Source organism: Phyllobates terribilis, unplaced genomic scaffold (genome assembly GCF_046119375.1).
Source record: "Phyllobates terribilis strain yellow unplaced genomic scaffold, ASM4611937v1 Scaffold_9__5_contigs__length_417890890, whole genome shotgun sequence".
Classification (NCBI taxonomy): Eukaryota; Metazoa; Chordata; class Amphibia; order Anura; family Dendrobatidae; genus Phyllobates; species Phyllobates terribilis.
In genome coordinates, this window is record NW_027362769.1 from 221,102,739 (window position 1) to 221,116,070 (window position 13,332).

The 13,332-nt window shown below is 43.1% G+C and overlaps 1 protein-coding gene across 2 annotated transcripts in view; it reads left to right on the forward strand.

Moving 5' to 3' along the window:
* SNX29 (sorting nexin 29) overlaps positions 1-13,332 on the forward strand; it is a 564,851-nt gene that overhangs the window by 37,088 nt on the left and 514,431 nt on the right. For both annotated transcript variants that reach the window (XM_073647695.1, XM_073647696.1), the window contains exons 4-8: positions 2,184-2,308; positions 4,995-5,175; positions 7,869-7,939; positions 9,590-9,838; positions 12,033-12,414. In XM_073647695.1, the coding sequence (XP_073503796.1) occupies positions 2,184-2,308; positions 4,995-5,175; positions 7,869-7,939; positions 9,590-9,838; positions 12,033-12,414 (1,008 nt within the window). The remainder of the gene's footprint in view (positions 1-2,183; positions 2,309-4,994; positions 5,176-7,868; positions 7,940-9,589; positions 9,839-12,032; positions 12,415-13,332) is intronic.

Genomic DNA, 13,332 nt, shown 5'->3' on the forward strand with positions numbered 1-13,332 from the left:
AAAAAAAATTGGTTTTATTAAGCATTAAAAATTTAAAAAGACATATATAAATTTCCAACAAAACAAACAAAAGGACAAATTGGTGGGTGAGCCAATAAGGGAACCCCAATAGTAAAAAGGCACCATTCATTTAACAAATATATTCAGCTTTAAAGGTATACTGTAGAGTATATAATAATCAATAAGGAGTGGTATCAACCTATATATACCCATACAATGATTAAGATTAGAGTATCAGACAGAGTAATTCCCAAACAATAAAGGGATATTCCCATCTCCAAGATACTATCCCAATATGTAGAAGGTGTAGTAGTAATAATAATATTAGCAAATACCTCCAATTAGAAATGTAGTATAGTTCTTCTGATTCGCTATGTTGCTTACCCCTTGTGCAGTACATTGCATTATCTTAGGCATCCATGGTTAAGACCACTAACCGCTAACTAACTATATGTGTTCATAACCATGTATACCTAAGCTACTGCAATGTCCTGCACATGGGGTAAGCTACATAGCGAATCAGAAGAACTATACTACATTTCTAATTGGAGGTATTTGCTAATATTATTATCACCCTTACTATATTATATTATACTATATATTGGGACAGGATCTTGGAGATGGGAATACCCCTTTAAGTCAAATGAGGTTCATGAAAAAAGTACACAAAGTAGTAACAGGCACACCCACCAAACACCCAATGCACGATTCACAAATGCTTCATCAGGTGTTCACATGCAGCTTTTTTGCAGCATTTTTTTGCTGATTTTGTTTTATGCAAATTAAATAGTCTTTTTACAGTAGCAGCAAAAGCGATGAGATTTCAGAAATCTCGTGCACACGATTGTTTTTTTTTTCCTGGCGGAATTGGAGAACTGGAGCTTTTTTCTAAATCTGCAGCATGTTGGTTCTTTCAGCGTTTTTGCAGAAAGTGAAAAGACCCTGTAAGAAAAGGCAGCAAATTTTTTTATTTTTTTTTGCGGCCTTTTTGAAGCATTTTTCGTGAATAAAAGTAACTTTATTAAATATGTACTTTACACAAAGCACACACCCAAACAAAGCTGCAAAAAACGTGAGAATAATGCCACAAAAAACGGCGAGAACCCTCAAAACGGGCATTTTGACAAAGCGTTTTTTTTTTTGTTTGTTTACTGCCAAGAGAGCAGATTTAAGGCCCCGACACACTTAGCGACGCTGCAACAATCCCGACAACGATACGACCTGTCAGGGATCGTTGCTGCGTCGCTATGTGGTCGCTGGTGAGCTGTCAAACAGGCAGGCTCACCAACGATCAGGGGAGCAGCGACATCGTGGAAAGAATCTTTCCACGATGTCCTGCTCCTGGTTACCAGCCTGCTGAAGCAGGAGCAGGCTGGTAACCATGGTAAACATCGGGTTACTAGGGGCACACGCGCACCTAGTAACCCGCTGTTTATCATGGTTACCACTCTGCTACGGTGAGCGGGAGGTTACTGCTCACTTTAGCAGGCTCGTAACCATGATAAACAGCGGGTTACTAGGTGCGCGTGTGCCCCTAGTAACCCGATGTTTATCATGGTTACCAGCCTGAACGCTGCTCCCGCTGGTCACACACAGCGATGTGTGCTGACCAGCGGGAGAGCAACGACCAAAAAAAGGTCCAGGACATTCTGCAGCGATCAGCGACCTCACAGCAGGGGCCTGATCGCTGCAATGTGTCACACATAGCGACATCGCTGGTGAGGTCGCTGTTGCGTCCCCAAAACCGTGACTCAGCAGCGATCTCGCTAGCGATCTCGCTATGTGAGACGGGGGCTTTAAGCTGCAGAAAAAAATGTTATGTGTGAACAAAGCCTTAGGGGTCACGTCTTGTAATTGCTCTTCATATACCATACCAAAAGTGAATTCACATTACAAAGAGTTTATGAACTGTTTATCGAAAGAAGCGCCGCAGCCTTACTGCTCGGAAGTAGAGGGACAGAGGAATGGTAATGGGATTATTATATGGGTCACATTCAGTTTGTACAGAAATAAGGATGCGATGCTGTCAGCGCAGAGCCGAGATCTAATGATCCTGATCTGTAAGCGGTGGCGTGCCGACACGCTGAGGTTTTGCTGCCTCCTCCACCTTTTCATCTTGAGGAGCAGACATGTTTTCGGTTCCCTCTGTGTGCCTCTCTAATTATGCATTTGTTTTGTTGCAGAGTTATTTGTCTGTGCGCTCAGTTTGAGGCCGTTCTTCAGCATGGCTTGAAAAGAAGCCGCGGATTAGCATTAACAGCAGCAGCAATCAAACAGGCAGCAGGATTCTCCAGTAAAACAGAGACAGGTAACCCTCCATTATCGCCAGCCTGCCTAATTATGTTTTGACAGTTCCTCGGTGTGCACTTTACATGGCTTGTTGCTGCAGCGTTTTATTTAGTCGTTTGGCTAATGTACCAAACCAGAGCGAATTAGGCTTAACCGTTAACAATCTTCACTCTTTCTACCAGTCCTTCCAATGCTCATTATCCCAAGGCTCCTTTTAACTATTCAGCTCCCGTGTTCACTATATGCACATGGAGTCTGTATTCTGAGTCCTCACTTCTGGATTTTCTTTTGGAAAAATATACATCAGAATGATTTCTGTTAATTTTTTTACCTATCCACTAGGCGAGGGATTTGCAGCCTGCTGGAATCCAGATTTTGTGAAACTACAACTCTCAACATTTTCAAGTGAAAAGTTTGTTGTTTGCTGACTTCAGGATTCCTTCAACCTCTGGGACCTTTTGTGACATGCAGAAGTAGTGCTGTTGCAGAGTGTGACATGCAGAAGTAGTGCTGTTGCTTTAAAAGCATTCAGCAACTATTAGAAGTAACACAAGCACAGGAGACAGGAAGTGCTGTGCTCCAGAAGCATCCAGCAGCTAGATGGGTTAACACAGTCACAGGAGATAGGGAGTGTTTTAGCAGAGCCCCAGGGGGATTGTGGGGAAGTTGATTTCTGTCTGACCGGAGCCGAAGAGAAAGGTGGCTTATGATCTGTATCTCACAGAAGGCAAGAGAACAGAAATCAGGTCAGGAGGGAAGCTAAACAAAGGTCAGTTAGACTCCCTGAGCTAACCAGTGTGGAGTATTATCGGCCAGGAAGATAAAGACTGGAAGGAAGCCTGACATAGAGATCATATCCCTCATCACAACCTTCTCCCCTTCCATCTCCATGCAGGATAAAGAATGCTGTGTACTACTGAGTCCTTGTGAAGGAAAAGCCTGTGGTTGTTTATGCATTAAAACTGTGCTGTACTGTGCTACCGGATAATAGATTGTGCACTGCTGTGCTGCAAAGGAGATTGTACTGTTATTACTGGAGCCTGTTGCTCAAAAAGATATTTGCATTGCACTGGCCATGCCTTATCAAGCGTTACTCTTCTACCGTTTATGAAGACTCTTGTCAGATGTGTCTGGTCAGCAATTGAATCTATCGTGTGCCTGAGAGAAACTGCAGCCTATGGTCGCCCTGAGAAACGGTTCCCGCAGGATTCCAATGAATTCATGTAACCGGTCTCGCCCCTATCTGAACTTAGGTGGCGTGCATGTAACACTTTATCACCAAACGGTGACTTTAAGGACGAGTTGTGTGCATTGCTACCCCCTGTAAATCCGTAGCTGGAGGCACCAAATTCCTTATTCAGTTCAATAGAGCATCATCATGCATACCCAGCTATGCTATGGTTCTTCCATGCCCGGCCACGCAACCCTTCTTCCATGCCCGGCCACGCAACCCTTCTTCCATGCCCGGCCACGCAACCAATCTTTTCCACTTATTAGGAGTCCTTCTAAATACAGAAAATAATCGTTGGAGCCCCGCCAGTTTGTTACAAGATAATGTGGGGCGAATGCTTGATATTGGGGGAGATTCGATTCAGAAAACTGAAGCTGCTTACTGCTCAGTGAGCAAAATTTTCTGCTGGGGTGAAACGTACCTTCCATGCAAATAAAATGCCGCAGCACATCTAACAAGAAGTCTGCTTAACCTTTAAAGGGGTGTTCTCAAGTTTGAAACTGATCTCTTATCCAAAAGATTGGGGATAACTTTCCGATCACTGAGGGTCCGATCGCTGTGACCCCCACAGGTCTTGAGAACCAGGGATGTGAAGAACCCTGGCTGTATGGAGTGGTGGTCGATCACGTGCACTACCTCTCCATTCATTCTAATGGGAGCGCCAAAGATTAACTGAGCACTGCACTCGGCAATCTCCAGCACTCCCATTATAGAGGTTGTCTCAGTACTTTAACATTGATGGCTTATACTTAGGATAGGTCATCAATGTCTGAATGGTGGGGGTGCGACACATGGTACTCCCACCAAACAGCTGTTCTCAGTGTTGGCGGCGGACGGAACTGCACAGCAGTATATTGATCCAATTCAATAGCGGGCGGATGTGCAGTACTCGGCCTCGGCCACTATATACAATAGATGGAGCTGTGCAGCTCCGTAACTGGTCAGTTCCGTCCGCCGCTGACAGAGAACAGCTGATCGGCTGGGATGTCAGGTATAGCACCCCCACCATTCAGACATTGATGATCTCTCCTAAGGATAGGCCATCAGTGTTCGTGAATAACCTCTTTAAGAATGAATGGGGTAGTAGTTAGATTGATTGACCTCCACAACATGCAGTCAGCCAGCTCTCTGAAGAGAGCCCCGGTTCTAGGGATCGGTGGGGGCCACGGTGGTCGTAATCCCAGTGATTAGGAAGAGCAATTTAAAAGGCAACTTTGCAATTCTAGACAAATAATGTGTATGGGTCCTATAAATTAGGACACCCTCACGGGTGTCACGGCTTGAGGTATCCCAGTTTTATCTGACATAGAGAGCTGTTTCTTTCTAATGTGTACCCACATGATAGTTTCTGTTCTAAATCTGATATTTTGCCACGCTCTATTAAAAAAGGTGTTGTGTCCTTTTGATATAAAACATTGTGTTCTTTTGCCCTTAGAGGACCAGTAGAAGCAGTAATGTTTACTCTTTTTTCTAGAACCGGTATTTTGGTTGTACGTGAAGGAAATTCTAAACAAGCACGAACTTCAGAGATTCTACGCCTTGAAGAACATAAGTACTGATATCGGGAGGGGACGCGCCTGGCTGCGATGTGCCTTGAATGAACATTCCCTGGAGCGTTACGTACATATGCTGCTCGCAGATCCAAACAGACTTAGGTAACTCTCAGATCTGCCGACCTCTTCTAAAAAGAAAAGTTTATTGTTGCAGACAATGTTGATCAAACAATTCGTGTCAAGCAGTGGAATTTAGGTCAGTCTGCTCTGATGAAAGGATCAGAGGAAAGTTATTGCTCATGATATTATTAAAGGGAACCTGTCACATGATTCCTGCTGCCCGAACCATAAATCAGAGGCTGGCTCTCTTCTTACAAACTTATACGTTTAAGGTGGCAACTTTTCAGAGAAAAATAAACGTACATGTTGGTAATGTAAGAGATGGTTTCTGATTCATGGTTTGGGGAGCAGGAATCACGTGACAGATTCCCTTTATTGTAGTATCACTATTTGTTCCTGATTTGCCCATTTTAATTAATAGATCTTGGAATAATAAGTTCCACAATTGGATGTGTTAAAAATAAATGTCTCCGTGCTGAGATAATCTTATAAGTGTGTACCTGCTATGTACAGTGTAATGGCTGTGTTCGACCATGCAGAGCTGCTCCAGTTAATGGTCGGCACATACCACAGCTCCTAACCAGGGAGAAAGCGTAAATCACTTAGTGAATATACAGAAAAAACAGTATACTGCCTGAGGTAACACATTTTTCTGCCTGTTTTGTCACAGGAGTGAGTTTTTCTGCTTTTTCCCCAAATCTGAGTTTATCATAAATCACGTTGGTGACGTAGGACCTCAGTCAGCTGCTGAGCTTACTTTATTTGTCACTTGGCTTAATTTATGATGAGCTCACAGGACTAGTGACACTGCAGAAGTACTTGCTCCTGTGATAGAACGGGCAGGGAAGTGTGTTACTTGAGAAAGTAGCAGCTGTGACTTCCTGCTGTGTCGTGTCTGTATACTCACTTACCATAATTCACTTATGCTTCCCCCTGCCTGGCCAGGAGCTCTGATATGTGCCGACCATGAACTGGTGCGGCTCTGCATGATTGGACACAGCAAATGACACTGTACATAGCAGGGGCACATTTATAAGATTATCTCAGCACAGGAACATTTTCATCCAGTTGTGGAACTTATTTTTATGCCAACATCTATTGATTAAAATGTACTTTGTGGATCAACCCCTTTAACACCATAGACTAACTTTTCTTTGCGTTTAATGCCTCCTACCCCTGTTGATCAATTAGTTCTTTTTTCTGTTAAAGGGACCCTGTCATCTGATTTATGCTCCTCGAACCATGAGTAGCATAAACCTTATACTGGTTGCAGCCATGTAGGTTTTACTTTGAAACACTGCAGTGTTTGAGAGAAAAATACTTTGAAAAGTCTTCTGGGTACTATATGTCACAGATGTCTAGTCCGACACCAGACCCCGGTGGCTTCTCCTCACCCCATTTCCCCATACTGACAGGTCTCTTTATACTCTCATAGGGAGAGACTTTTCAGTGTAGGAGTGCAGGGCATGAAGAAGCTGCCGGGGACCAGCTTTGGGCTAGTCATCTGTGACGCGTAGTTCCCAGCTGACTTTTCAAAGTCTGTTTTCTCTGAAACACTGCAGCATTTCAGAGTTACGTGGCTGCCACAACGCAACCAGTATCTGATTAATGCTGCTGGTGGTTCGTGCACCATGAATCAGATGATGGTTCCATTTAAAGCACCGTCCCGGCATTTTTTCTTTAATATTTCCGCCGGATGGCATCACTACTGTTTGTTCCTTGAACATGCATGACTTATAAGTCTCCTCACTCTAACATGCCAGGCTTGGCTTGTCACTCTCCACAAGGAGAAACGTTACCCTTTAGACCCCAGTCCAGAACCTCTCAAATAGCCAAATTAGATCATTTGCACTGATGAGGGGCAACAAACCGAAACATTGTGTCTGCAAATTGAGATTCCGAACTGGCTTTTATCCCAAGTCATGTGGCAAGGCTTGTTAAAGCGTCGATATTGACTTGTAGGATTGCTGCTTCAAATAGGTGGCGCTAGAGTTCTAGTTCTCTTCCTCTGTGAAGAGACCATTTGCATATTTAATTTCCGAGAGGAGCACTGCATGGCCTATAAGTCTCCTCACTCTGACATGACAGGCTTGGTTTGTCACTCTCAGCAAAGGAGAAACGTTGCCCCTTATTCCCTGACCCTTGTAATACACTTTCCAGTCTCTGTATTCTGCTCTTCCCGGTCCTGCTCCGCCATCTTATGACCGCAACTCCTGACTTACAGAAGTCAGAGGTAACGGTCACAAGCTCTGTGTGTAAGTCTATGAGCACCTCTTTCTGGCCTTGTTTTGGTTCTCATGGACTTATATTGAGTTTCGGTCTGCCCAGCAAACACTGGAGCGATCGGGCGAGTCATAAACTGCTGGAGACCGACCGGAGTGGTTCCTGCAATAGCTGAAGTTGTCATAAGGGTTGTCTTTTTAGCTTTCCATACAGAGTTCCTGCAGATCTGGGCAGATTTTTATGGAGTCTGAGGAAAGCTGGGTGGCTGCGGAAGTTGTGATGTAAGTTGGTTGTCACCTGTTTTTTTTTCATAAAATCAGAAGAAATGGCTGTTTGGATATTATAGCCCTGTCTACCAGCAGATAAAAGGCAGGAACCTACATACAGAATCCTTTTCTAGTATATTATTTTGTGGGTTCGGATAATGTATGTCATTGATGTTGAAATGGTTTCTAAGCTTTTATTATGCTACAAGCTATTTTTCTTCCATTTTTCCTTTTATTGATTTGTAGTTTCTTCTATGAAGACTGGTCATTTCTTTTAGATGAGGAGCGTTCCAGCATGCTTCCTACCATGGCAGCTGGTAAGTCTGCGCTACTCTCATTACTGCTGAGGAGAGGGGATCAATATTACAGCAGTGTCATTTAATTTCTTTTCTTAAAGGATGTAAGACATCCAAAATCTCTGCTCAGAGATTTCTGTCTTAGGAAACTGTCCTGCCAAGTTCATGCTGCCTTGAGCCTTGTGTCCATGATGTCTAGTGGCAGAAATCTGGGTACAGACCCTAAGATTCCAGCGTTTTACTGGTGATTTTCTGCAAGGGGACAGGTCAGAAGCAGGATTTCTTGTGCGAGGGCAGACATAATTTTAGTTGGTAAAACGTCCCCTTTACTATCCATGTACAATGCAAAATGCAGATGTTTTATTGTAGGACATGACACAACAGTTTGCTTGGGAAGATGGACAGTTTTTACAATTTTTTGCATATGTGATTATTGCTGGGTTTAGGTTGCCGCATGACTTGAAGGGGTATTCCCATCTCCAGCATCCTATCCCAATATGTAGTAGGTGTAATAATAATAATATTAGCAAATACCTCTAATTAGAAATGCAGTATAGTTCTTGTGACTCGCTATGTTGCTTACCCCATGTGCAGGGCATTGCAGTAGCATAGGTATCAGAGTCTACACCATTTAGCCTAACTGCTCCATCTACTTATTAGCGACTGTGCTGGTTATTGCAGTGTCGTTCCATTCACTTCCATAGGACAGTACTGCAATATCCAGCATAGACATTACTAACTAGACAGATCAAGAGATGAGTGCATTGTACCAGGGCCACAGCCCCTTTCAAACTGCTGCTTGGTGTGAATAATAAGAGTCGGACCCCTACTGATCTGATATTTGATGCTAAAATCCCCCTATACAAATTAGATGGCTGTCGGTTGAACGATGATTCGGCCAATAGTTCTGCTGGCAGCTATGTCTCCTGACTCCGCGATACCTTCGGCCAATAGTTCTGCTGGCAGCTATGTCTCCTGACTCCGCGATACCTTCGGCCAATAGTTCTGCTGGCAGCTATGTCTCCTGACTCCGCGATACCTTCGGCCAATAGTTCTGCTGGCAGCTATGTCTCCTGACTTCGCGATACCTTCGGCCAATGGTTCTGCTGGCAGCTATGTCTCCTGACTCCATGATGCCCAAGAGCGCTCGCTCGGCCAAGTGCTCCTGTGTTGACTACAAGAGCCACCATGGCAGCTTATTTCGAGGAACACAAAATGTTTTCCCAAATCAGACATGCCAGACCCTTTATCATCTGTTCGTAGACACCATACACATTGGACTGTTAGCTTAACCCTTTGATGCATATCTAATGTGTATGGGGGACTTAAGGAGAGGTAATCAGTATTGTGATCCCAGGAAACCCCTTTAATATATGGACAAACAATTGTAGGCTCCTGACTCCTTCCTTCCTGTAGAGGGAGGGTCATAAGTGGCTGCCAGGCATCTCTTATGTCACTTATCTTATAAACAGAAAATGGACAGGTAAAAAAAAACAAACCTGTGAAATTTACCCTAACACTAGGCCCTGGAGGTATCAGGATGTTCTATAGACCCAAGATCATCAGCTAACACCACCAAAGTCAGTCTGATCCACCATCGTAATTGCATGTAATGGCCAGCTGATGGCTGACGTCTAGAGAGATTTGATTTCTCTTATTTCATATTTAAAGGTTTGAACTCAATCCTGTTTGCAATCAACATTGATAACAAGGATCTCAATGGACAAGCAAAGACGGTTCCCACAGTTTCTCACCTTCTGAAGGAGTCCACTCAGAATGTCACCTCTTTACTCAAGGAATCCACTCAAGGAGTCAGCACTCTGCTACGAGAGATCACATCATCTTCTGCTGTTTCTATTTTAATCAAACCAGAGCAGGACTCGGACCCTCTGCCAGTGCTTTCCCGAAGTCTTACATCAGGTGGGTTTTGTGATAATAAAAGAGGATCAGAAGAGTTTTTCTCAACTCTTCTTCAGGATCGCACTGCTCCCCTGCCTCTCTGTTTCTTGCTTGCAGGAGGGTGGAGCGCCTGAATGATTGTCGGTTCTGACCCGCTCCGCTAGCCAGAGCCATGCGCTATCTGATGCTGCAGTCACAGGCAGCTTTACTTCTGGGGCCTTGGAGGAGCGCTGCGGCCTTGGAGGAGCCCGGCGGCACTGAAGCTGTGGAAGAGCTTGTAAGCTCTACTCTCCTTGCCTAGAAAACTGGGCACTGCTAATAGCCTCCTGCAGTGGCAGGAAACCCAGGCAACGAGTAATAAACGATAGAATTAAAAATCCCTGTGTTCTAGAGAATGTAGAAGATATTTAATAACACTTACGTTAATTAGCAAAGTTACTTGTTTTTACGAGCACTTATCATTATAAACAAGTAAAATTGCTGCGACGACTCCTTTTAAAGAGAAATTTCACCTAAATTATGGACAAGTCTTAAGGTGACATTTGTCCATTTGAGACCCCAGAGATTTTAAATTTTTCTGTCCCAAGAAGCACACACTTTCTTGAATATTTTGAGGACATCTAAACATGTACCATATTGTGTGACACGATGCATACTTGTGTAGCGCACACATCCATCAAGATGGTAAGATTGATTTCTACTCCTTTATCACTACCTGTAGTACAGAAGTATGAAATTCAGAATTTTGTTAGACCCCTGAACCATTTCATTACTTCTGGTGGTCTCTCGGTCAACTGGCCCTCCAGTCAGCGGCCTTAGTGGTCGGGCGATTGATGGACAGGAGGTCATCCCTTCTGTGTCTTCTCGTCTCGGTGTAAAGACCACTTGGGTAGTAGCACTGGAATGGCAGAGGCTTGAAATGGTAACACTTTTTTTTTATATAATTATCCCTTTCTTTTGGTCACTTTTAAACGAGCCCTAGCAAACTCCTAAAAGGTAAAAGGGTTGTTAGAGGTTATTGATATTGATGATCTGTGCAGGAGAAAAGTCATCAATACTCGATCACCTGGGGTCCAAAGCCCGGCACCTTCACAGATCAGCTGTTTTTCAGTGATGGCCGATTTTAAACATTGATGAGAGCCGTAACAGCACTCTACTTTACACTGTATAGTGGTCGCTGATGAAAAGTGCAGCTCAGCTCCTATTCACTTTAGTAGGAGCTGAGCTGCAGTACCGAAGTCCATTCTCTACACAATGTACAAGGCTGTTCTGTTCATCTCTGTTCAATGTGCACATCCAGTTGCTGCCACACCTGATATCCGCTTATTGGTGAGGATGATGGGTGATGGATCGGGGAAAAGATTCTGTATTACTTTTAGTTTATTGAATTAAATCTTCTCGTTGTCTGCTTTGGAGTCCAGTGGGTGGAGTAACTCCAATGATTGACAGTGTTACCCTTATTAAAGTACATACAGACCTAGCTGTCAATCACCAAAGGATACATCATCAATATCAGAAGCCTGGACAACCTTATTGATGCTTCTTTTAAAGTTTTTCGCAAAAGAACAGCAGAACAAAATAATGTAGAACTATAGATCTGTTATGTGAACAGATCCTAATATCTAACATAGGAAGTAGAAGGTAATAAAACTATGATACAATTATTGGTTACTGCATTTAAGGGTTATTCTAAACATCAATCTAACAATCCTGCCAGCATCAGAGCAGAATTTACAAGCTCTTTTGGAAAAAGCTTGTAAGCGCGGCACTCCTTCTTTAGGAGACCGTCCATTGCTGATGGACTACAGAGGTGGCCGGAAACCTAGGCAGCGAGCAGTAAACTATGGAATTAAAAATTCTTCCATTTTTGATATTGTAAATGATTTTTGATAAAAAGTAAGTTATGAAATTGTTTGTTTTTCCAAGCACTTTGCAATTTAACTATTTCTGGCATTGAGAGAACCCCTTTTTAATTTTTTCCCCTAAAGTAAGTTTGATGTGTTAGCTTATACATTAAACAGTTTTTTTTTGTAAGGCATGAATATGAAATAAGGCCGATGTGTTACATTGCAAAGTAGAAGTTTTCATTTTGTACCAAGTAGAAATTCCCTTGAATCTTGCTGCAAAGAAGCTTATCTTCCTTATTAATAGCACTTTCCTAAAAACATTCCAGGAGAAGGGGAAGAAAAAAAAAATCTGTTTTTGTTTTCTGTAGACGGCAAAGTTAAAAAGGATCGAAAAAAGAAGAAGAAAGTGACGACTATCATCTCGTTTGATGATGACGGGGATACGGAGGATTCGCATCTGGCGGTGGCTTCAAAGAGCGCAGTGAGTGGCATGGAGAGTTCAGAGGAGCATTCTGACAGGTCCTCAGCCGCTCTGTCGAACTTTGAAACGCAGTTTGAAATGAACTTGAATGATAAAGAAAATGCAGACGGCTCCTGGAGAAACCAGTCTCCGTGTGTTAATGGGGATTTCGGTTATAGAAAACTGGACGTGAAGAGCATAGATGATGAAGACTTGGATGACTACGACACATACGAAGCACAAGCTGTCAGAAAGTCAGAAGTTAGAACGGAGACTGTTTCTGCTACACAGTAAGTTCTTCCTAATCACAGTGCCGCTTTGTAAGTGTTTTTCTAGGTATGATTTCTCTGTAGCTCTGTCATGTCCTATGATACTTTTTTGTGTAATCCCTGTAGCGGTTTGCTTTATGGTAAATAAAATCCCTTTAACAGTGAAGTGCCACTACTGAAATCCGACAAAGCACTTCTGATCTGTCAGGGGAACATGAAACAAAGACTTTTTTTGTCTACCGTTTCTTGCGCCTATTCCTGACGTCTGCCGTTGTGTTTTATTGAAAAAAAGAAGGAAGCCTCTGCAGATTTGACATTGCCATTGAGGACACTATTTGTAACAAAAGCAGCCCAAATTATTTCCCAACTTCTTTGGGTATCCATTCTGGATTTTTTGGGGAGAAATTAACACTTTTATGTAAGGGGAAAAAAAGTCACGTTATTGTACACCACGTAGTTGCACAAAATGTTGCCACTTTTGACAGTTTTGTGCCAGTTTGCCAACTTTTTTTTTTAATAGGTGGCATATTTTCCATAATTGAAGATTTAAGAGTTTTTTGTTTTTTTTTGTTATTTTTAAGATGTGCCAAATTCATTAAAGGGGTTGTCCACTACTAGGGCAACCCCTTCTCATTCCCAATATTTGACCCCATTAAAATAAAAAAGCTTATTGGCACGGGTTTGTCAGTTGTGACTGACAGTCACCCTGCAGTTGGTTGCAGGAGATCTCTTCGTTTGGCAATACAGACACCTTCTTAGATCTGTCTCAGTCTAGGACCCAGCGGCTCCCTTTTTCTTGCTAAGTAACACCCTGGTTTGGGAGTTTAAATACCTTCACTTTGCAATAGGGAGGTTCCGGTGATATTTACATGACCTCTTGTGAAGGCTTGGAGCAAGTGCAGTTCTTACGTCCTCTTAGCACCAGAGAGGAATTTGTGC